Here is a 25631-nt window from a genome sequence, read left to right on the forward strand (position 1 = left end):
GAGCCCTGGCTGACAGATAAGGACAGGAGTGTCAGAAGTTTTGTTTACTCAGAGCTAAATCAGTGTCAGGGACTCTCCATGGACTTGGTGACTGGATACTGGCCTCTGTGGAATTATTTCAACATCTATGGTTAAACGTAGCTTGGGTAAGTTTTTCAACATGTCCCTTTGCTCTGGAAACATTCTGGGGATGTAATTTAAATGAAGAAAAATTCATGCATGAGATATGGGCATTGGCGGCATAGCCTTCATTGCCCAAGGTGATGGTGGACTGCCTTCTTGAACACTTTCTGTAGGTAGATTCAGAATGCTGTTAAGGTCAGAGTTCCAAACTTTTGACTCAGAAATGTTCCAGCACAGGAGGCCACTTGGCCCATCATTTCTGCACCAGCTCCGAGTAGGTAATTCCTTTATGCCATTTTCTTGGCTTTTCTCTGTAATGCTACATACTCACTTTTCAAATATTAGCCCAATTAATTTTTGGAAGCTTCACTTTCCACTTTCAGACAATGTATTCCAGACCTTAACCTCACTTGCTGCATGATAAATATTTTCCTGATGTGACATTTATTGCTTTTATGAATTAAGTCATCTTGTTTCAGCTGTGACACGATAGGGAATATTTTCTCCACATCCAGTCCATCCAGATCCATTGTTATTTTGAATACCTCTACCAGGTCTTCTCTCTCAGCCTTCTCTTCTCCATGGAAAAAAGTTCCAACATTCTCCAATCTATCCTCCTAACTGGAACTCCTCATTTCTGGAACTATTCAATTGAACCCTGTCTGCACACTCTCTAACGTCTTCACTTCTTTCCTGAAGTTGTGTCCAGAACAGGCTGAAATGCGGAGGGCAAACTAATATCCTTTAAAATAGCTAAGATAGGCATGAATAAAATGCTCATAAATACTGTTATATTTGTTTAAGTGTTTGTTGGCTAAGGCTGTCACTTGCTAGGCTAGCATTATTGCCCACTCCTATCTATCCCGAGGGTACTTCTTGAATCACATGTGTCAACCACATTGCCGAGTCTGGAGTCTCATGGAGACGAGACCAGGCAAAGATAGGCAATAAATGTTGGTCTAGCCAGCCATGCCCTCATCCCGTGAATGAATGTAAAGAGAAAAAAAAAGTGTTAGGTGCAAACAACCTATGCAATCCGATTTCATTGTTGCCTGGGCAGCATCTTTTTCCTTGGTAGAGATGAATGAAATATATTAACTTAAGACCTCAGTTATGTTCTGTACTTCCATGTGCAAATCCCTAGTCTTCCTTTTACTATCTATACACTTATAGAAGTCTTTGGGGAAATTGCTTTCTGTGTTGGAGACTAGTCTTTTCTCATGCTCCTTCTTTGCTTCTCTTATTTGCTTTTCCACCATCTTCTGGAATCTTCAATATTCAGACTGGCTATTTCTAGTTGGGATCCATCATAAACAGTTTTTCTTCTTTATCTTAGTTTCTACTTTTTTTGTGTCATCCAGGGAGGTCTGGCTTCCTTTGGCTAATATTTCTCTTTTGAGAGAATATATTTCAATATTTATGATCTCGACATGCATGTATGAGGTTTAATCAGTAAGCTCACAGATGACATGAAAATTGGTGGTGTAGTAAATAGTAAATAGTCAGAACATGAACAAGGTAATGGAATTTTTATGGTAGGACCTGGGAAGGGCAGAGGATCAGAGACACAGGTGTGCATGTCCACAGATCCTTGAAGGCAACCAAACAAGTAGATAAAATAGTTACGGCTGCCTACGGATACTTGCCTTCATTAGTTGAGTCATTGAATACAACAGCAAGGAGGTTATGATGGAGCTTTTCAAGACAATAGTTAGGCCATAGCTGGAGTCCTGCATGCAGTTCTGATTGCCACATTATAGGAAGAATATGCAGAGGGAATTCACCAGGATGTTGCTTGACTTAGTGAGTCTGAAAAGAGATTAGATCAGCTGGGGATGCTTTCCTTAGAGAGACAGAAAAAAAAAGATGGACAACCTGTTTGAGGTGTACAACCACCTGATGAAGGAGCGGTGCTCTGAAAGCTAGTGCTTCCAAATAAACCTGTTGGACTATAAGCTGGCATTGTGAGATAGAACATAGATCATAGAACAATACAGCATAGAACAGGCCCTTCGGCCCACGATGTGCCGAACATTTGTCCTAGCTTAAGTACCTATCCATGTACCTATCCAATTGCCGCTTAAAGGTCACCAATGATTCTGACTCTGCCACTCCCACAGGCAGCACATTCCATGTCCCCACCACTCTCTGGGTAAAGAACCTACCCCTGACATCCCCCCTATACCTTCACCCTTCACCTTAAATTTATGTTCCCTTGTAACACTCTTGTACCCGGGGAAAAAGTCTCTGACTGTCTACTCTATCTATTCCCCTGATCATCTTCTAAACCTCTCTCAAGTCACCCCTCATCATTCTCCGTTCCAATGAGAAAAGGCCTAGCACTCTCAACCTATCCTTGTACGACCTATTCTCCATTCCAGGCAACATCCTGGTAAATCTCCTCTGCACCCTCTCCAAAGCTTCCACATCTTTCCTAAAATGAGGTGACCAGAATTGCACACAGTACTCCAAACGTGGCCTTACCAAGGTCCTATACAGCTGCAACATCACCTCACGACTCTTGAATTCAATCCCTCTGCTAATGAATGCTAATACACCAAAGGCCTTCTTACAAGCTCTATCCACCTGAGTGGCAACTTTCAAAGATCTATGAACATAGACCCCAAGATCCCTCTGCTCCTCCACCTTACTAAGAACCCTACCATTAACCCTGTATTCCACATTCTTATTTGTCCTTCCAAAATGGACAACCTCACACTTGACAGGGTTGAATTCCATCTGCCACTCCTCAGCCCAGCTCTGCATCATATCTAAGTCCCTTTGCAGCAGACAATAGCTCTCCTCACTATCCACAACTCCACCAATCTTCTGACCCATTCTTCGACTCCCTCTTCCAAGTCATTAATAAAAATTACAAACAACAGAGGACCCAGAACTGATCCCTGCGGAACTCCACTTGTAACTGGGCTCCAGGCTGAATATTTACCATCTACCACCACTCTCTGACTTCGACCGATTAGCCAGTATGATCTTGAACCTATTTTCTCTCATCGCATTTTCCAGCACAATAGCCCATAGCCTTGTATCCTGTGGCATTTCAATTGTTCACCTAAATGCTTTTCAAAGCTACTGTTTCAACCCTTTCTGACAGCGAGTTCCAGATACCCACTGTTATGGACCAGATTAAACATACTTAAAACATGTCAAGAGGAATCATAGATTTAAGATCAAGGGCAGGAGGATTAGAAGGGACTTAGTTTTTTTTCACCTAGAGGGCTGTGGGTGTGATGATATTATGGTTTTAAAAGGCGTATTTTGTCCTGGATCTTTTTATGAAGAGAACTTGAGACAGAGGTGCCGAACAGTCTGCCCAAGGCAACAAACAGCTGAGGGCCTTTGGGTTTTTCCTTAAAAGTTTGAACAATACAAGCAGGCTGAGTGGGTGGAGTCAAGCTCCCACAGAAGCAGGATTTTTAGTTTTAGCATTCAGCAGTTGCAGTGGTCTCAAAGCTGGACTGGAAACTCTTATTTCTCTCTCGGTTACAGCTAAAAGCTGGGGTTCTCTTCCTGCAGCATGTGAGGCAATTTATTCATTTACTGAATTTGCCTTTGCCCAGGGTATGTTTATGAAATGTTACTATAATGGAACAGTTGCTGTTTACTAGACAATAATCTATCATTCTACTAGGTTTTCTAATAGAGTTAAGTTATTCCAATCCTTTGTTTGTATTTTAACTATAGTGTATGAATAAAGTGTAATTTGCTTCAAATCTGGCAGTTTAATCAATCTAATTGCATCCAGAGTGCAACACCTGATACTTGCATTTAAAATAAGAAAAAGGTAGGGTCTGCAGGACATGTTGAGTATGTTTAATCTGGTCCATAACAGTGGGTATCTGGAACTCATTGTCGGAAAGAGTGGAAACAGTAGGCTTTGAAAAGCATTTAGGTGAACAACTGAAATGCCACAGGATACAAGGCTATGGGCTATTGAGCTAGAAAATGGGATGAGAGAAAATAGGTCAAAATCAGACTGGTGATGGAAAAGCACAGGTCAGGCAGCATGAGGAGCAGGGAAAAAAAAAATCAATGTTTCGGGCAAACGCCTTTCATCAGGAATCTTCGATTTTCCTGCTCCTCAGCTGCTGCCCGATCTGCTGTGCCTTTCCAGCACCACTCTAATCTTGACTCTAATCTCCAGCATCTGCAGTACCCACTTCTGCTGAGAGAAAATTGGTGCTTGATGACTGACACAGACATGGGTTGAAGGGCCTCTTCGCATGTTCTAAAACACTATGACTCCATACCTTGATGGTGTCTAAAAAATCACCAATTTGATGAAAGCCAATTGTTCAGCTACAATTTCACCTGTTAAACTTTGGCTCCAGCTTATTTCACACACATTTGTTCTTAATCCACTTTAGTTGGTTTTCTCTCGTGATAGTTACTTTTTTTCCTCTGGATTGTTCTGTATCCTTTTTCATTACCAATTTAAATCTTATGATACAATCACCATTGTCAACTAAAAATGTTCCCTGAGTGACAGTTGTTCCACGTGACTCACCATGTGATTCCTCTCCTACTGGACTGAAACACATTGCTACAAAACTTTTTTCCTGAATGCACTCAAAAGACTTTCCTTGTGTGCCCCTCACACAAGCGGTATCAGAAATAATATTTGGATTATAAAAGTGTCCCTATGACTATTCCATGACTACTGCAACTCTCAAATTTCAGGCAACCAAAAAATGATAGATCTAAAGTTCATCTAACTGCTGTTGTGGTGACTCAGTGATTTCTAGCCAATATGACCTTTCAAAAAGGGTAGGATCTAATACATCAATATAGTTTTTTTTGAGGAAATGGAAACCAAAACGTTACGGATGTTATTTACATGGACCACAACAAAAAATACTGTTACCTAAAAAGAAATAATGTAGGAATAATGAGAAAGTAAGGACTACAGATGCTAGAGATTGGAGTCAAAATGTGTGGTGCTGAAAAAGCACAGTCCGTCAGGCAGCATCTGAGGAGCAGGAGAGTCGATGTTTTGAGCATTAGCTCTTCATCAGGAATATGGGGGTGGGGGTGGGGGTGGTGGTGGGGTGGTGTTGGGGGGGTGGGGGGGGGGAAAGGAGGGGTGAGGCCTAAGGCGGTTGAGAGACAAATGGCAAGGGGGCAGAGAATGCGATAGGTAGATGAAGGTGGAGAGTGATGGTGATAGGTCTGAGTGGATAGAGCGAATAGGTGGGAAGAAAGATGGACAGGTAGGACACTTCAAGAGGGTGGTGCTGAGTTGGAGGGTTGGATCTGGGATAAGGTGCGGGGAGAGATGAGTAAACTGATGAAATCAACATTGATCCCGTGTGGTTGGAGGGTCCCAAGGAGGAGGAGGATGAGGTGTTCTTCCTCCAGGCATCAGGTGGCTAGAGTCTGGCAATGGAGGTGGCCCAAGACTTGTATGTCCTTGGTGGATTGGGAGGGAGATTTGAAGTGTTTGGCCCCAGGGCAGTGGGGTTGCATAGTGCGTGCATCCCAGAGATGTTCTCTGAACTTGTGGGATGTTTCTGAGAACATCTCTGGGACAGATGCATTTAACAACGTCTGGAGTAAGAATACCTCATCTTCTGTCTTGGGACCCTCCAACCACACAGGATCAATGTGCATTTCACTCGTTTCCTTATTTCCCCTCCCCCAACCTTATCACAGATCCAACCCTCCAAATCAGCACCACCCTCTGGAACTGTCCTACCTGTCCATCTTCCTTCCCACCTATCCTCTCCATCCCCACTCTCCACCTTCATCTACCTATCACATTCCCAGCTATCTTCCCCACCAGCCCCTTGCCATTTATCTCTCATCCTCCTTAGCCCCCCTCACCACCCCATTCCTGATGAAGAGGTCATGCTCAAAACTGAGAATTCACTCAAAATTGAGAGAAATGAACATTCAACAGGATCTATGCTGAATCTCAATAATATTCATTGCTGATTTAGATTACTTAATAAAGGGCCATATGTTTGTCAATGAAACAACACAGGAAGCAGGTTAGTATCCTTGCTGGTCCTATATGAAGATTCCAGCACTCATTTCCAACTATCCGTGAAGTCTTCATTATGTGGAGCGGGGGAGAAAAAGGAAAATTAATGCAGTCTTTCTGACAGATTTATTTGCTTTCATAATGATTTCCATGAATTCCATCAGGTGGCAAAATGATTCATTGTTTGAATATCCAACTTGGTAAGTTGAATTGATCATCTCAGTCCTAACACGATTGTGAATCTGTAACGAATCTTTACCAGACAGGGATGTTAAGCCTGGGTCATTAAGTGTATTCAAGGCTAAAATACACTGTTTTAATCAGTAAGGGAAGCATGGGTTATGGGGAAAATGCTGGAAAGTGGAGTTGAATATTGTCAGATCAACTGTGATCACCATGATAACTCAGTGTGCTGAGTTGGCCACTTCTGCTCCAAAGTCTTATAATCTTAACTCCTCATTAAATATTTGTGTACACATTTGGAAGCACTTCTTTGAAAAAAAGAAAATCTGGTTAGTTATAATAGTTTCATTTTAATTTTTGTTTTAAACATGGCTATTTCCTCTCAGGAAACAAAGTGCAGAAAATTACATCAGAATAATGGCTGCCAAACAGGTTTGAAGAGCTCATCTACTGGAGGTGAGTAAAAGCAAAATATTTGCTCCAATGATGTCGAAAAACACAAAAATGACGCAGATAGGTTAACAGTAGAGAAAGGAACCAAGTTAGCAAGCATCAGGAAGCACTGACTGAGACATACAACTTCAAAGTCATGTATTCAAGTTGTGGTTCACGAAAATTCACACGAACAAGTGATTCTCTATAGTGCATACAATGTCCTCACTGAAGAACAAAATTGATTTTCCCTTCCTCTATAGACCAAATCAGCAAGACTTTTTTTCAGAAGGAACACATGCATAGAACAATAAATAAAAAAAACTAATCCGGTCAAAGTGTGGATTCAAGGATGCTATAATGCATCCAACTTTTAAAATGTAAAATACTGAGCAAGGAGACATTTACACACGAATACAAAATATCAAAAAGAGACTGAGGTTTTGCTCCATTATCAGCGAACTTCCCAAAATTAGTCAAGTAACTGAATCAAACTTTTCAGATCATGTCTCAGACGCCTCCATTCCTGAATATACCATACACTGGTTCCTTTCCAGCCCTGCCCAATATCAGACCTCCCAGAAGTGGTAGTACAGTTGGTAATGATGATCTCTTAAAGATACATAGCTACCTACATGTCTCCTCGTAGGTTTCACACAGCTGGCTCCTTTAAATGAGCCATCTATGACCATAAGCAGCAAGACATGGACAATATCCAGGCTGGAGCTGATAACATCTGTGTGACACAAGTGCTATACAATGACCAACTCCATCTGGCCTTCAAAGGCATGACCACCTTTCCATCACCCCATGAACCACAACCGAAGGCTTACTATTGACTTGAAATTGAATTTGGCTTGAACTGAAGCTTAAATTTCTACAGCAAGTAACTCAACTTGCAGCTTCTCAAATTCTGTTTATAATCTAAAAGGCATAAGTCAAGAATGTAATCAAATACTGGAAGGGACCAGCCCCAATATCTTCAATGACAAAGCATCCTGTTTGATTGCACGCATCCACTACCTTAAACATCCATTTCCTTCACCATAGACAGATCATGGCAGTAATGTACACCATCCACATGATACACTGCAGCAACTCAAAGCTTCTGTAACAGCATCTTCCAAGCCCACATTCTCGACCACATAGAAGGACAAAAGTATATTGAAACACTACCACCAGCCTCTCCAAACCACACATCTTCCTCATTTGGAACTATCACATTCCTCCTCTGTTGATGGATCAAAAACTAGGCATTCCCTTTCTTGCTACTGAGAAAGGAATCACATTGGGATAACAGCTTTGAGCCTCATGAACCTTTTCTATTTGTTTAAAATTTAATTTGTGGGATATGTCGCTGGCTGGCCAGCATTTATTGCCCGTCCCTAGTTGCCTTTGAGAAGATGATGTTGAGCTTCCTTCTTGAACTGCTGTAGTCCACCTGCTGTAGGGTGACCGACAATGCCATGTGGGAGGGAATTCTAGGATTTTGACCCAATGACAGTGAAGGAAATGCGATATATTTCCACATGAAGATAGAGTGGCTTAAGGAGGACTTGAAGGTGGTGGTATTCCCATGTATCTGCTGCCCTCTTCCTTCTAGATGGAAATGGTTGTGGGTTTGGAAGGTGCCATTCTCACTCAATCCTCATGGTACTGCAAATGGATTCCCTTCAAATGGCTATCCAATCCCCTTCTGATTCCACCAACCACAAGGACACCAAGGGAACATTCAGGACCAGGAAAGTGCAGCATGGTCTCATAGTGGGCAGTCTTGGGAATGGGTGTTGGTCTTTAATACTATTCTTTTCTTCATAAGTATAATTTAGTAAATGGTAATTTAGTTGCATCTACATCTCCAAATCATTTTTTTTTAAAGAAAGCTAGAATATTAGTTGACTAAGTAATATAGAATCTCAAATGGTTCTTAACACTCACTCAAGGGAGAAATGTGATCAGTGATAAGGGCTATGTTAAGGACAATGCACTCTTCCTTTAAGGCATTACACTTTCGTAAATTGGGTTTCCCGAATGCACTTGCTCACACAACTGACAATGGAGATTTTTTTTATTCAATCAGTGACAATCCAATGAACCTTGAAGCCAAGCTGTCAAGACATTTAAACAAAAAGAATTTGTTCTGATATGAGACATAAACTACACGTAAAGTGTACAGAGCTTAGGATTTTTAGGCCCTCCCCAACTCTAACTTTTGCTCAGAGGACAGAAGATTACTATGGAGCTTTTATCATTAAAAACATATTGCTATCATAATAGAAAACAGAGACTTGGTGGGGGAGGGCGGAGATTTGAAAGTGCTCCCATGGTATTTTTTCTCAGAATGAGATCACAGGGAAAACCCAACTAATATACTGAAGCAACTCACCAAGTGACATCTTGTAAATATGAGGGAAGGTGGAAGTGTAGCAGTAATGTCACTAGGCTAGCATTCTGGAACCTCAAACATGGGTTCGAATCCTTCCATGTCAGATGGCAAAACGAGAGTTCAATAGAAATATGGAATTAAAAAGCTGATAAGTGGCAATTAGTGAACCACCGTTTACTGTTATAAAGAAAAACACCATCTGGTTCATTGTAGTCCTTGAGGAAAGGAAATCTAGCATCGTTATATGATCTGGTCTACACGTGACTCCAGACTCACAACAACATTGCTGAATCCGAATTGGCCTCTGGGCAACTGGGATAGGCAATAAATTCTGGCTGAGCCAGAGATGCTCACCATTCAAAAAAGAATATTAAAAATAAACATTGAACACTTGTGTGAACTGGTTGCTGATGAGATGAGTGCTTGAACTCAATTTAACTGAACTGATCAACTAGATGATGTCAATCTCTCCAATGTTGCACCCATTCAGCCAATACTACCAGTAAGTCTAATCAGAAAAACTTGGCGCATTACAGTTGGGGATAAGAGACTTTATCATGCAGAAAAAGGAAATGGAAGATTTTGTATCTGTCATCACAGGTGATATAGAAAATCTCCCAGAAATACTAGGTGAAGGGACTCATGGAAAGAACCCTGGGGGGACAGAATTCACAAGACTCCCCACCCTCAGAGTGAAGAAATCCTTCCTCTTCTTAATGAGGCCTGCAACCTATCCTGAGACTAAGTCTCATCTGAGGTGACCCAGACCCTTGGTTCTAGAGTCACCAAGGAGGGGGAAAAATCCCAACTATATCCACTCTGTCATCATCTGTAAGAATTTCCCAAGTTTCAATGAGATTATATCCCATTCTTCAAAACTTTGGAGAATAGAGACCCAGATTCCTTAACTTCTCCTCAAAACAATCCTGTCATCCCAGGGATCAATTTCGTGAACTGCACTCCCTCTCTGAAAAATATCCTTCTTAAATAAGGAAATCAAAACTATAAATAATATTCTAGGTCAGATCTCATGAAGGCTTTATATAGGTACATCAAGACTTTTGTACTCACATCTTCTTGAAATAAATGCTAGCATTTTGCTAGCCATGTCTGAATGCTAGCTTTTAGAGACCCACAGACAAGGATACCCAGTTCCTTTTGGAAAGCCAAATTTTCCAACCTCTTACTATTCAAGAAAAATTCTGTTTTTCTGTTTTTTCCTCCCTATCAAGGTGAATAACTCCACACTTATTTACATTATATTCCATTTCCTGTGTTCTAGCCCATTCATATTGCTTGTCCAGGTTTCCTTGAAGGCTCCTTGCATTCTCCACTTGTGCTTCCATCTAGTTTTGTACCAACAAGAAATTTGGAAATAGTATTTTTGGTCCACATATCCAGACCATGTATAATAGATTGCGAACAGTTTTGGGCCTACATTGACCCCTGCAACATCCTATCACTAACAATCTGCCATCTATAGTTTGTAATCTATACATTCAGTTATCACCAACACTAAACAGAGAAATTGCATCAGAAATCTGGCTTTTTCTCTAATTTGAGACCAGAGAAGTTGGAATCGATTGTGAATCCTCAAATGCTCTGTTGGTTATTTCAGTCCATTTTTCAATGGCATTATGATTCCCACAAGATTGGAGAAACGTGCTTCAACTAAAAGTTTGAAGATGAGCATGTAAGCCGATTACTAAACTCACCACTTGAATGGTTCCTGTTTTGGGGACATTGTAACCCTTCTTTCCCAAAGATTCCAGATTTACGATACCCTAAATGAAAATAGTATGATAAATAAATGAATAAAGTCAAAACATTTCCATTTCCAAGAGTGAAGAATCTAAACTATTTATTTGGCACTTCACATTAAGTCAGACAATGAATAAATTATTGTAAACGCTACACTGGAAATTTAGCATTGAGGTATATAGACAGGAAGCTATGTCTTGATCAAGTTCACGTTTAATTTTTCAGTATTTAGAGTTAACCGGTTCAAAAGAAAACATTTTCACATTTTGAAACACTTTTTACAAAGCATCGCACATAGCTTTTGGAAGTTGGTAGAAGCAATTAGCAATAGGTCATCTGGGACATGACAACATTATAGAAAGATCAGAACTTCGCCAGGCTACAAAAAACTCATTACTTCTAATAGTTACCTTTTATGGTGTGGTTTGCAGCAGATATTGGGTCAGCCTATTGGGTCATATGCAGACTTGGTTTTAAGCAATCGACCCTGGCTACCTCGCAGCAATTAAATACTGGAGATGGGCCCCCAAATAAGTATAGATCCCTTATGAATATACGCGAAGGACTCTGCTTCATTCAGGCTCAGACTGTAGTTTTGTTTTGCCTATATCAATATACTGGGGTGGCAGAGTAGCACAGTGGTTAGCATTGCTGCCTCACAGTGCCAACGTTCAATTCCTGGTTCAATTCCCCCTCGGCCGACTGTGTGGAGTTTGCATATTCTCCCAGTGTCTGCGTGGGCTTCCTCTGGATGCTCCTGTTTCCTCCCACAGTCCAAAGATGTGCAGTGCAGGTGAACTGGCATGCTAAATTGACCATAGTGTTCAGGGATTTGTAGGTTAGGTGCTTTAATCAGGGGTAAATGTAGGATAACAGGGTGGGTGCATAATTCTGGGTGGGTTACTCTTTGGAGGGTTGGTGTGGGCTTGTTGGGCCAAATGACCTGTTTCCACACTGTAGAGATTCTATGATTCTAGCAGAGACGTCTACTATCAGCATGTAATGAGCTGACACAACTGCCTGATATATTACAAACTCAGACTCTGAAGAGGAGGTATGGCACCACTGAATCTCTAGGCTGCAGCATAATTTGGAGTTCTCTTATAAGGCTAACACCATAATGTTAACAATGGATAACAACAGATAAGCCTCAAAATCAACAGAACATTTCAAGTTCTGAGGAAATGGTAATGGTTTAAAAAAACAACAATTTCTGAGTGAATGAAGTCAGAATGCTTCAGTGGTGATATCAAAATGCTACAGCAATGGAAAACAATGAGTTTGTAATAAAGAATGCCTATTAACATTTTGATATGGAGAAATAACAAAAATTCTAAGAATTAAAAGTGGATGAAATCATTACTTTTCCTCAATTATAAACAGGCAGCAGAAAGGATAAAAATAAGTTTGCACTTTAATTAGCACTTTTCATTATCTTATGTTGTTTAGTCACCACACCAGAATTGCACCAGCCATTTTGCATACTGCAAGGGTTCTCACACAGCAATAAGATCATGATCAGATAATCTGGTTTTGTGATGATGATTAGTGGTAAAATGCTAACAAGGATATTAATGACAACTTTTCTGCACTTCTTTGAAAAAGAAAATTCAGAAATCTTTAATATTCATTTGAAAGGCAAGATAGTAATATTGTTTTTGTAATATTACATGAAAGACAACACCTCCATCAGGGCAGGGTCCCCTCAGTACTGCAAGTTTTTTATACTTTAGTCTCTAGAGTGACATTTGAATGCACAGCATTTTGATTCAACAACAAGAGTGCTACCATCTGAATCCAAGTAAATGTCTGTAAGCAATCCCAACAGATAATGCCACAAAATATTCTCTTACCAGAAATGGTGATGGAGCACTGTGTTCAGAAACATTATAGTAAGACACATCCACAGGTAGTGTTACATGCTGAGGGCAGTATGATCCACTTGCTCCAAGTTCAGCTGTAAAACCTTCAATTCTTCCTGATGGTGCAAATCTACCTTTTAACAAGGATTCCTGCAATGAGATAAAATACATTATTAGTTATGTTATGGACTAGGCCAGACCACTCAAAGCATTCTTAAGCAGGCAGCCCAGACTATGACTTTGTGCACTTGCCGAAACAAATTGCAGTGAAAATTATCCGGAGTAAGTTAGCGAGGTTGACTACCAGGTTTTAAACCAACAAAAAAGTTTATTCATAAAAATTACACAATGAAACACAAAGAACAGAATAAAGAATCCCTGCAAAACTCAGTCTATCCAAACCAGACTTAATTATGCTGTTCTGCATATACACAATAGTCCCACTATGCAAACCTCCTTAAAACACAGTAAAAATAAACAGATGCTAACAGGAGGGAGGAGGGGAAAGAGGGGGAGGGAGGGAGAGAGAGGGCCTCTTCACACAGTCCACTGCTAAACTTCTACCTAGTTCGAGACTGACCTGATGAACTAGAGAGTTGACCACTCCCCTTCCATTATATAGGTCACTTCTAAACGTGATCACTTTGGCCTAAAGTCTCATCCGTTTACATACAAACAAAAATCCTTTCAAAATCCTTGTCATCTTTGTACCAAACTAGTCTAATCAGAGCACAGCCTGTTTATAACCTCTCTGAGAAAAGTCAAGGACACAGCATCTATGAGAAAAGGAACCGCTTTTAGAAAAAAAAAGGGTCCAGAGCTTTGTGACAGTTATAACCCTTAAAGAACAACTAAGCTCCGATCCATAAAAATTTGCAGATCCTTGGTAATTTCTGAAACATGAAACACTGGTGTAACTGGCAGTAAAATAGCAATGGCAGAATTAGGTTTTAAGCCCCCCTGCTGTGAAATTTGGATTAGTATCCTTTGACTTCATAAACATGGAAGATGGAACACCATAGAAGAACCCAACTACTCTGACCTCTGCCTAATCGTGCTCTGATTCGGTCTACATAGAACTACTCTGACCTCTGCCTCCCAACAGTTCTGCTCAGTGTGTTTGAAAGAAACAAAGGATCAAGCTGCCTAGTCTATTGTAAAGTTTGCCTATGATCGAAGGACGGACTGAAAAGAACATAAGAACATAAAATTTCCCAGCCAACAATAAATTATGTTCAATTTTCACTAACTGTGCCAATTTGTTCTCTTTTTTTGTAAATCAGATATGGGGAGGCGATGGCCGATTGAAATTATCACTAGACTATTAATCCAGAGACCCATACAATGTTGTCTATGGGTCTCCAATGTTCCACCATCACTATAGCAAATGGTGGGATTTGTATTCAATAAATATCTGGAATTAAGAATCTAATGATGACCATAAATCCATTGTCGATTGTCTGAAAAATGTATCTGGTTCACTAATGTCCATTAGGCCATCTTTACCTGGTCTGGCCTACATGTCACTCCAGACCCATAGCAATGTGATTGACTCTTAACTGCCCAGTGGGCAATAAATGCTGCCGAGCCAGTGATGTCCTCATCCCATGAATGAATAACACAAATCCTAAACAGTTTTATGACTGAAGTTGTAATTTGCCGTTTCAAAAAGGTGTTAAACTAGAAAAAAACTAAGCAAATAGTATTCATTCAATGGGAGTAATAATAATTGTTGAAACCTGAAGTTCAGTCTGATATTACGGTTTGTGTTATTTACAAATAAATGAGATAATTGGAAATTCATTTCATATCAAAATAGAAAACTTAAAATCTAATTTTCTATCAGGGTCAATTTGTAGCAGGAAAGAAAGACAGTCTGGTAGATTTACAGTTTAATCCCTTATATTATAAACAACAGCAAGTAGAATTATTCAAAAATAAATCATGATATCTTGAAAAGTGTCTATATTAGAGTTGGTGGTACTGGACATCTTAAAACACAAATGTGGGTAAATGCCCAGGATCTAATCATGTGTATCCCAGAACTTTGTAGGAAACTAAGGAGGTGATTGCTTGGTCCTTGCTGAGATATTTGTACCATTGATAGCCACAGGTGAGGTGCCAGGAGACTGGAGGTTGGCTAGTAGAGTGCCATTATTTAAGAAAAGGTAGTAAGAAAAAGCCAGGGAACTATAGACTGGCGCACCTGACATCAGTGGTGGACAAGTTGTAGGAATAGATTCTGGGGGACAGGATTTACATGTATTTGGTAAGGCAAGAACTGATTAAGAATAGTCAACATGGCTTTGTACATGGGAAATAGTGTCTCACGAACTTGACTGAGTTTTTTGAAGAAGTAACAAAGAAGATTGATGAGGGCAGAGCGGTAGATGTGATCTATATGGACTTCAGTAAGGCGTTCGACAAGATTCCCCATGGGAGACTGATTAGCAAGGTTAGATCTCACGGAATACAGGGAGAACTAGCCATTTGGAGACAGAACTGGCTCAAAGGTAGAAGTCAGCAGGTGGTGGGTGGAGGGTTGTTTTTCAGACTGGAGGCCTGTGACCAGTGGAGTGGACAAGGATCGGTGCTGGGCCCTCTACTTTTTGTCATTTACATAAATGATTTGGATGCGAGGATAAGAGGTACAGTTCGTAAGTTTACAGATGACACCAAAATTGGAGGTGTGGTGGACAGCGAAGAGGGTTACCTCAGATTACAACAGAATCTGGACCAGATGGGCCAATGGGCTGAGAAGTGGCAGATGGAGTTTAATTCAGATAAATGCGAGGTGCTGCATTTTGGGAAAGCAAATCTTAGCAGGGCTTATACACTTAATGGTAAGGTCCTCTGGAGTGTTGCTGAACAAAGAGACCTTGGAGTGCAGGTTCATAGCTCCTTGAAAGTAGAGTCGCAGGAAGGTAGGATAGTGAAGGCGGCGTTTGGTATGCTTTCCTTTATTGGTCAGAGTATTGAGTACAGGAGATGGGAGGTCATGTTGCGGCTGTACAGGACATTGGTTAGGCCACTGTTGGAATATTGCGTGCAATTCTGGTCTCCTTTCTATTAGAAAGATGTTGTGAAACTTGAAAGGATTTAAAAAAGATTTACAAGGATGTTGCCAGGGTTGGAGGATCTGAGCTACAAAAAAGTGGCTGAACAGGCTGGGGCTGTTTTCCCTGGAGCGTCGGAGGCTGAGGGGTGACCTTATTGAGGTTTACAAAATTATGAGGGGCATGGAAAGGATAAATAGACAAAGTCTTTTTCCTGGGGTCGGGGAGTCCAGAACTAGAGGACATAGGTTTAGGGTGAGAGGGAAAAGATATGAAAGTGACCTAAAGGGCAACTTTTTCACGCAAAGGTGGTAAGTGTATGGAATGAGCTGCCAGAGGATGTGGTGGAAGCTGGTACAATTGCAACATTTAAGAGGCATTTGAATGGGTATATGGATAGGAAGGATTGGAGGAAGATGGGCCGGGTGCTGGCAGGTGGGACTAGATTAGGTTGGGATATCTGGTCGACATGGACCAAAGGGTTTGTTTCCATGCTGTACATCGCTATGCCACTTAGAGTTATCTTCAAGATTGATGAATGCATGTTGTTAGTATGGCCTTCAGCAAGACTTTTTTTTAAAAAGTTCCACATGGTGGACTGATTAGCAAGGTGAGATAACATGGAATCTAGGGAGAGCTAGTCATTTGGATACAAAATTGGCAAGAAAATAGGATACAGAGGGTGGTGGTGGTGGTGTGATTTTCAGACTGAAGGCCAGTGTGCCATAAGGAACTGCACTGGGTCTATTGCTTTTTGTCATTCATATAAATAATTTGGATGTGAACATAGAAGATATGGTGAGTACACTTGCAGTTGACACCAAAATTGGTGGTGCAGTAAACAGTGAAGAAAGTTATCTTAGAGTACAACAGGACCTTGATCAGATGGGTCTATAGGCAAATGGCATTTCATTTAGATAAATGTGAGGTGTTCCCTTTGGTAAGTCAAATCAATGAAAAGTGTACACATTGTAAGGTCCTGGGGGGGTTTTGCAGAACAGAGACCTTGGAGTGCAGGTTCATAATTCCTTGAAAACGGAGTCACAGGTAGACAGGATAGTGAAAGTGGCATTTGGTCAGCTTGCCTTTATTGGTCAGTGCATTGAGTACAGGAGTTGGGAGGTCATGTTACGGCTGTATAGGAAATTGGTTAGGCCATTTTTGAAATACTGCATTTACTTCTGGTTTCCCCGCTAAAGCAAAGATGTAATGAAACTTGAAAGGATTCAGAAAAAACATTTACAAGGACATTGCCAGGGTTGGAGGGTTTGAGCTAAAGGGAGAGGCTGAATAAGCTGGGGCTAATTTCCGTGGATTATCAGAGGCTGAGGGGTGACCTTAGCGGTTTATAAAATCATGGCTAGGGTTAATACCAAGGTCTTTTTCCCAGGGTAGGGGAGTCCGAAACTAGAGTTTAAGGTGAGAGGGAAAAGATTTCAAAAGGATCTAAGGTGCAACCTTTTCATGCGAGCAGTGGGGCATATACAGAATGAACTGCCAGAGGAGGTGGAGCAGCTTGTTGGAATTACAACATCCAAAAAGCATTTGTATGGGTATATGAAGGTATGGGTATAGGAAGGGTTTAGAGGGATATGGGCCAAATGCTGAATGAGTTGGACTGAAGGGTCTGTTTCCATGCTATACATCTCAATGACACTGTGCCTGAGAACTACTGATATTCTGCATCCTCTAAACAGCAGTTTCCACAATTCCCATTTCTTTCAACACTTCTCTGGGCAATGAGCTTGCGTGGGGGGAGGGGGAAATCTCTTTGATATTCTGATCTTTGAATATGCCTTTTTATTAGTTCAGTACTTGGACATATGCACCAAGGGCACTTCAGAGATGAGACCAGATAAGTGTCGGTACAGAATATGCCCTTCCTTTCCACTCTGCTAAGTTAGCAGAAGCTGTTGCCCCAGCCAAGGCAAGAGTTTAATAATAATGAAAACTCAGCTCTCTCATTCTGTTTTCTGAGACATGGGCTTTGTACAGACAGAGGTCCAGTTGTCATGTTCTCATTATACAAAATGAATAGAGTCACAGCAAGCTAAGACAAGCAAGATTTTTAATTTTCCCCACCCTGAAGATAAGGAAACCATGTTTTCAGTTGTGCTCTTTGTTGATGATTGTCCAAGAGGAAGAAGTCCGAGCAAATAAATTATAACTTTTGATAACCAGGCTCAGTTTGGAAGGAGTTACCTGTTGGAATCCCCATGAATAATTTACCACAGTTGGTAGTATTACATATTTGTACCTCAAAATTTCCGAGCAAAGAACGGCTAATAGAAGGAAGTGTACTGCTTCTCGACAACTTGCTGGATTCTCCGGCAAATGCACTCCGCAGTTGTCGTCTGGAGGATAAAATAAAGAGCAAAGTATGGGTATCATATGAAGCTATCCTTTACTACTTAATCCAAAGAGCAACTTTTATTTAGAACATGTAAATAGTTTCTATTTCCTTAGGGGCTGGTACAGGCATCGTACCAGGGTATTTGGAAAAAATGCACAGCAACACAGAATTAATGTAGTTTTGTAAAAGACAAATCACATTTAACCAATTTATTGAAGTTCTATGACATAGTATGTCTGTGTAGAGAAAAGGACAAAGGATGGACAGTATTCTCAGATTTCCAGAAGGCATCTGACAAGGTGCCACATGAATAATTATTGTACCAAATAAAGACTCATGGTGAAGGAGTCAGACAGGCTAGGCTGGTTTCTGTTCAACTTAAACCAGAAATCAAAGCAACACCTTGATCGAAACAGATTCGGTGAGATCTTGACAGAATAGATGTAGTAAGATTGTTTCCTCTTGTGCGAGAAGAAATAGGTGTCACTATTTAAAAAAAAAAGGATCGTTCATTTAAGCTAGCTTTGGAGAATTTCTTTTCTGAGGATTAGTAGTCTTAATTCTAACTTTCTTTTTCAAAAGAATGGTGGAAACAGAGTCTCTAAGTTTTTTTTTAAGGCAAATGCAGACAGATTAATGGTAAGCAAGATGGTGAAAGGTCCTTCAGGGAGGCAGGAATCTGGATTTGAGATTACACTCAGGTCAGCTGTGATCTTATGGAATGTTAAAGTCGGCTCAATGAGCCAAATGGCCTCGTCCTAATACTAATTTGTAAGTATGGCATGTTATTGCAATTAATGCCAGAGCAAACTCTTGTTAAATTAATTGGAATGGACTACCCCACAGGAGTCCCTGGCCTCATGCATTCTTGAGGGACCAAGTAGGTTCAGCTGGTGGTTTCAGGCTTTGAACACAGTGATTAATGGAGTAATATGGACTAATGGCTTTTGAAACAAAGAGCTGAAAGGCAACTTTGGCACATTCAGGAGGCGGAGAATTCAGAAAGGCATGTAGCAGTAGTTATGATTAAGCCAAACAGGATAATCCACAAATTTTGTGAAGAGAAGGTCATTGTTTTTTCCTATTAAGCACAGTCTGGTTATATTAACTGATATTAGTCAATCCATCCATTACATTTCACTGTTGCTATGAAGTTAAAGGCATGTACTGTAACTTGATGACTAGATGGCAATTCAGTGTGTACTGGAAAACTGAACATATGTAATATTGGGCTGTGAAGTGGATACCTGAGTTTTGGTTGCTGTTTTGATAACAATTTGAATTTAACCAGTTTAAATTATCCCCCAGGATACTAAGACCCAAATGAGTTTGAATTTATTGTTTTGAATCACAGAAAACCTACAGTGGGGAAACAGGCCCTTTGGCCCAACAAGTCATGCTGACCCTCTGAAGAGTAACCCACCCAGACCCATTCCCCTACTCTATTATCCTATATTAACCCCTGACTAATGCACCTAACCTACACATCCCTGAACATTATGGGCAATTCACCTAAACTGCTATTCGTTGGATTGAGAGGGGAAACTGGAGTACCCGGAGGAAACCCACACAGACATGGGGAGAATGTGCAAACACTACACAGTCAGCCGAGGGTGGAATCGAACCCAGGTCCCTAGCGCTATGAGGCAGCAGTGCCAACAACTGAGTCACAGCGCCAACATCAAATCAATGAGACGATCCGATGTTGGGACTATAAGAATGCAGACATTTTGAAAATTGGTCAGGGAGCAACAATGGTAGAGAGAGAAACTGCCAAAGAGCTAATTGCCCATCTAACATCTTGCTCTCAAAGAAATTAGAAAACACTCTCTGTCAAAGATACTGGTTCATGTGAAACATAGTTGTAGCAGAAAGATAGATGACGACCCACGGAGATCAGCAGCTGGAAGAGTGAAGACACAGAAGATGACAGAGACTGTGTGGTTTTGAAATTAAGATGATGTGGTTTTGAAACTAAGATGATGTAATTTTCGTAAGTGTCTTACTGGAACAGTACGGATTAGAAAGTTGGAGGCAGATAGTAAACAGTTGAGAAAAGGGGTGGCTTAGATTTGACATTAGTTTTTGTTTAATGTTCACTTTTAGAGTGAGAAAATAAATTATGGTTTTCTTCTTTAAATCAAGGAATTTGAGAATTCTCTGTCATTCATATTTTGACAGACTACAAGGCATGGTGAGCTTTTCTGGGTGTTTAGTTCAATTAACAGAGGGATTCATCTCCATGTCGTACATTCTGTGAAATAAAGCATATTAACAATTGATGTGGAACACAGAGGCAAACAAGCAACAGTAGACCACTTGGTCAATGGGAAAATGTTAGGAGTCAATTATAAAGGATGTAATAGCACAGTATTTAGACATTCACAATATAATCAAGCAGAGTCAGCATGACTTCATGAAAGGGAAATCGTGCCTGACAAAGTAGATTTTTTTTGGTGTGTTAACAAGCAGGATAAAGAGATACCAGTTGATATGGTATGTTTCGACTTCCAAAAGGCATTCGATAAGTTACCACAGAAGGCTTCTTAATGAAATTAGAACCCTTGACATTGGGACAGTAGGTTGGCTCACAAATACAGGACTGAATTTGTATAAAAGGGGACAGTTTCAGGATGCTGATCTGTTATTAGTGGAGTGCACAATGATCAGTGCGGTGGCAGTACATATATAAATGACTTGAATATTGCTAAAATTGCAGATGACAAAAATAGGTGGGAAGACAAGAAGTGAGGATGACAAAGAGACTACAGAGGGATACAGGTAGGTTAAAAAAGTGGGCAAAAACTTGTCAGTTATGTATAATCTGGGAAAAGTGAGGTTCTGCACTTTGGCAGAAAGAATAGAAGAATGAATATTATTTAAATAGGGAACGATGGGAGAAAACTCCACAGATGGATTTAAGAATCCTCATTCATGTTTCACAAAAAGCTAGCATCCAAGAACGGAGGGTTATAGAGAAAGCAAATATACTTTTAATCTTACAAAAGGGAATGGAGTATAAAAATTGGGATATCTTGCCAAAACTCAAGGTACTGGTTAGACCATGCCTGCAATATCGTGAACAGTTCTGGGCCCATGATTTAAGAAAAGATATAGTGGTGGAGGCAATCTAGAGAAGGTTCACTAAGTTGGTCCAGGGGTATGGAGATATTTTGTTATGGAAAGATTGACCTTGTACTCTCACTGGTGTTTCAAGAATGAGGCCGCCTTATTATACATAAGATTGTTCGAGGTCTTGACAGGTAGATGCAAAAAGAGTTTATTTCTCCTTGTAGTACAGTCTGACTACAGGACACAATTTCAGACTAAGGGGTCACCATTTAAAACAAAGATGATATGTAATTTCTTCTGAGATTACTGAATTGATGAAATTCTTTACTGGAGACAGCTTGCAAGACTGGGTCATTAAATATACTCAAGGCTAACATTGGCAGATTTTTAAATCGATAAGGGAACCAAAAGTTATAGGAGCTTACATTTCAATAAAATTACCTCATTCTCCTAAACTCAGGTTGAATGGTTTAGGTCTTTCTTCATAAAATATACCTTTCATTCTAGGAATGAGTCAAGTGAACTTTTTCTAACATTTATTTAAAGTACATTTTCCAAAAAGCTGGTTGGACAAGTGGAGTGATCTACAGTCATGAGCAAAATAAGGATCGGCTGTGGTTTTGTTCAGTTAAAGTAGTAACATATAACCTCAGAAATCAAGAATGCCTACTTGAGTGAAGTGCCAAAGCATTGTGGAATATTATCTCAGCATTGAGGTCACCATTCTAAAGAAAGGAAAGAGCAGTATCAAAGAAGAAAGGTCAAAAATCTATGTTTAAAAAGTCATGAAGTCATAACCTGTACTGAGAGAACTACGAAGAGGAGGACAGGTAGTCAGAAAAATCAAAAGGAAGATTAAACAATGATAAGTTTGGGTTTTAAATGGCTACAGATAATTACAAAGTGAGGATAAGTAGTCAAGATTTCTACAGTGTTGAAGCATTGGAAATAAATGAGCCATTTCAGGACTCTGTTTTCGATGGAATAGATGAAAAGAAGTTTGTTCACCAACTATTAGTTAAATAGCAGCAAGTTAAATCAAGAAAAGTTCTTTTGCTCATTGATTAATTTAATCAATTATTCACCTGATGCCAACGATAAATAAAGATCACGTGCATTGCTGGAAAAAGTTAAATCGATGCATTAGACTAGATGCTGTTTTTGTTATTTTTTGTCAATTTTTAGTTGAACTACTTATGGGAACAGGAACACAGTGACATCCCGTACTATCTTTGTTTTATTAATCACAAAACAGAGTGTGAATTTTGTACTCCTTGACTGAATAAACTCTACAAGCCTTTTGTTTTGCATTTTCACTATGCAAAGGTTCTTTCTCTGGTGAGAGACCAAAAGCATTCTAGCTGCAAAAGAGGACTTCATTTGGCTGGCATGTTTCAACAGTTAAAATGCATCAGATGCAAAATACTTCATTTTCACACTTGCGTCAGGGGAAAGGGATGGGGCAAGTACTCAATTGTATCACAAGTGATACAACAAAAAACTGTCGTCCTTTTTAAAGTTCAGGTGAGCAGGGAAGAAAAAAAAGTCAGCTACTTGAGATTATTATTAGGCTCTTGTCCTATTTTTCAATAACAGGGAGTGCGACTGACTTTCCAGTTATATTAGGGATATGAGAAAGACTTTGATTTGTGTAGCACCTTTCATTACCTCAGGATGGCTCAAAACATTTTGCAATCTGCGAAGTACAGTACTTTTGAAGTGTAGTCACTTTTACTGCAGGAAGCATGGACGTTAATTTGCATATTAAGCTCCCTCAAATAACAATATTTCATCTGTCTGAAGGATAAATATTGGCTTGGACATAAAGGAGAACTTTAGTGTTCCAAAAAGTCATTGTCATCCACTCGAGTGGAACCTTGGTTCAATAGCTCCAATGAATAATATCAACTCTTCCATGCAGCACTTCTCCAGTACTGCACAAAGTGCTGCTTGAATATGTGACCAAGTCTCTGGATTGACACTTGAAACAAACAAGCATTCTGATTCAGGATGGAAGTCAAGGCTGACAAAAACATATTCTTGTAACAAATCAACATTATGAAAAACAATACCATATGTTAATATTATAGCTCTTCAAAGATTTAAGAGCGGTTTCTCATTTAACCACTATGAGCAGATACCAACACAAGGATAAGATGCAGTCTACTTACGATTTCAGACGTAATCCATTATTTAACCTTCTGCCAGTATTGATACAATCAGAGGAGGTCTAGTGTAAAAAGGGGAATGCAGACATTAAACTATATACGTGGAGCACCTGTTGAAACCTGTGTTCCGAATCATGATACAATGTTGCAATGTTTTTAAACTGTTACAATAGTCTACTTACAGGAATTTTTAATCTCATACTCTCTGAACAGAAAAATCTTCTATATAAATCACAACTGTTTATCATTATAAACCAACTTTAAATCAAGCAATAGACATTTGACGAACAAAACCATTAAGTGAGAAACAAAGAATCTAATCTAGTTTTATTCCCAAAAATGAATCCTGTGTGTTCTGCCTTTATTTCTTTCATGGTGTTCATAAATATATAGTTACACAACTGTGCTAACCATGTTACATATGTCAATATTATATTTTATAAATCCACTCTGGTCACAGAATCATGGTTTCAAATAGATTTGCTTCAGTATACATTGTTGTTTCAAACATCAGCTCGCCAATTCTTTCTGCTGTATGTATGGAAAACTGTGACCATCATATTGTACTGCAGAAGCAACTACCTGCTTAGAAACTGGTCTGCAAAATCTAGGCCATATCAAGAGCTTATTGTGCGACAGAAACCAAAATGCCACTTATCTTCTAGCATTTCAATTTTTTCCTAACTTGGATTTTCTATTTTCTAGATTTCCTTGTGCAATATCGCAATTTCTGACAATTGGATAAACAACACTTATTTGATGTGTTTGAGATAGTACATGTAGATATCAATGACATAGGTAGAAAGAGGGACAGTCTTCACTTGAACAAGAGGGGTCCTAATATCCTGGCGGGGAAATGTGCTAGTGCTACCCAGGTGAGTTTAAACTAGCTCAGCAGGGGGATGGGAACCTGAAGTGTAGTTCCAGTGCACAGGAGGATGAGAGTAAGGAGGGCATGGACAGGATTTCACAGTCACAGGAATATGCTGGCAGATAGCAAGCTGGCTTGAAAGTGTGTTTGCTTCAACACCAGAAGTATCTGAAATAAGGTAGATGAGCTTACAGCACGGACTTCGATGTTGTGGCCATTTCAGAGACACTGATAGAGCAGGGTTAGGAATGGATGTTGCAGGTTCCAGCATTTAGATCTTTCATTAAGAATAGGGAAGGCAGTGAAAGAGAGGGAGGTGTGGCTTGTTAGTCAAGGACAGTATAATGGTGGCTGAAAGAACTTTTGACGAGGACTCGTCTACAGAAGTAGTATAGGCTGAGGTTAGAGACAGGAGAGGAGAGGTCACACTGTTGCAAGTTTTTTTTATATAGGCCTCTGCAGAGTTCCAAGGATGTGGAGGAGAGGATCGACAAAATGATTCTGGTTAGGAGTAAAAGGAACAGGATGGTTATTATGGGGGTCTTTAAGTTCCCCAACATTGACTGGAAATGCTTAACTCTAGTATGTCTAACGTGTGCAGGACGGTTTCCTGACACAGCATGTTGAAGGGCCGACAAGAGGGGGGCCACGCCACACGATCTGGTGGTTGGTAATGAATCAGGCCAGCTGTTGATTTAGTGGTAGGTGACCACAATTCAGATACGTTTAATTGAGCGATGGAAAGGGATAGGTTCATGCCAGAGGGCAAGAGTTATAGATGGGGGAAGGGCAATTATAATGCGATTAGGCGAGACTTAGGAGGCATAGAATGGGGTAGCAAAATGCAGGGGATGGGGACAATTGAAATGTGGAGTTGGATTAAGGAACACATATTGCGTGTCCTTGATAGCTATGTCCCTGTCATGCAGGCAGGAAGGGATAAGGTAAGGGAAAGATAGTTTGCGACAGAAATTGCATCTCTTGTTAAGTGGAAGGAGACTTATGTGACGATGAGATGAGATAGTTCAGATGAGGCGATGGAGAGTTACAGATCAGCTAGGAAAGATTTAAAGAGAGAGTTAAGAAGAGCAAAGAGAGAACATGAGCAGTCTTCAGCATGTAGAATAAAGGAGAACCCTAAAGCTTTCCATAGGTATGTGAGGAATAAAAACTATGACTAGGGCCATTCAAAGACAGACGTTGGAAGTTGTGTGTGGATCCTGTGGAGATCGGAGAGGTGCTAAACTAATATTTCTCATTGGTTTTCACTCAGGAAAAGGAGAATATTGTAAAGGAGAAGAATGAGATACGAGATGTGAGACTAGAAAGGATCAAGGGTAGTAAGGAAGAGGTGTTATCAATT

At 40.1% G+C, this 25631-nt stretch overlaps 1 protein-coding gene across 7 annotated transcripts in view; it reads right to left on the minus strand.

The window, feature by feature from the left end:
* Positions 1-25631, minus strand: part of LOC132808422 (atos homolog protein B) — a 142049-nt gene that overhangs the window by 12252 nt on the left and 104166 nt on the right. For all 7 annotated transcript variants that reach the window (XM_060822297.1, XM_060822133.1, XM_060822200.1 and 4 more), the window contains 4 exons: positions 23401-23459; positions 18062-18158; positions 12740-12898; positions 10841-10909 (listed from right to left, as the gene is read on the minus strand). In XM_060822297.1, the coding sequence (XP_060678280.1) occupies positions 10841-10909; positions 12740-12898; positions 18062-18158; positions 23401-23459 (384 nt within the window). The remainder of the gene's footprint in view (positions 1-10840; positions 10910-12739; positions 12899-18061; positions 18159-23400; positions 23460-25631) is intronic.

Source organism: Hemiscyllium ocellatum, chromosome 1 (assembly GCF_020745735.1).
Source record: "Hemiscyllium ocellatum isolate sHemOce1 chromosome 1, sHemOce1.pat.X.cur, whole genome shotgun sequence".
Taxonomy (NCBI): domain Eukaryota; kingdom Metazoa; phylum Chordata; class Chondrichthyes; order Orectolobiformes; family Hemiscylliidae; genus Hemiscyllium; species Hemiscyllium ocellatum.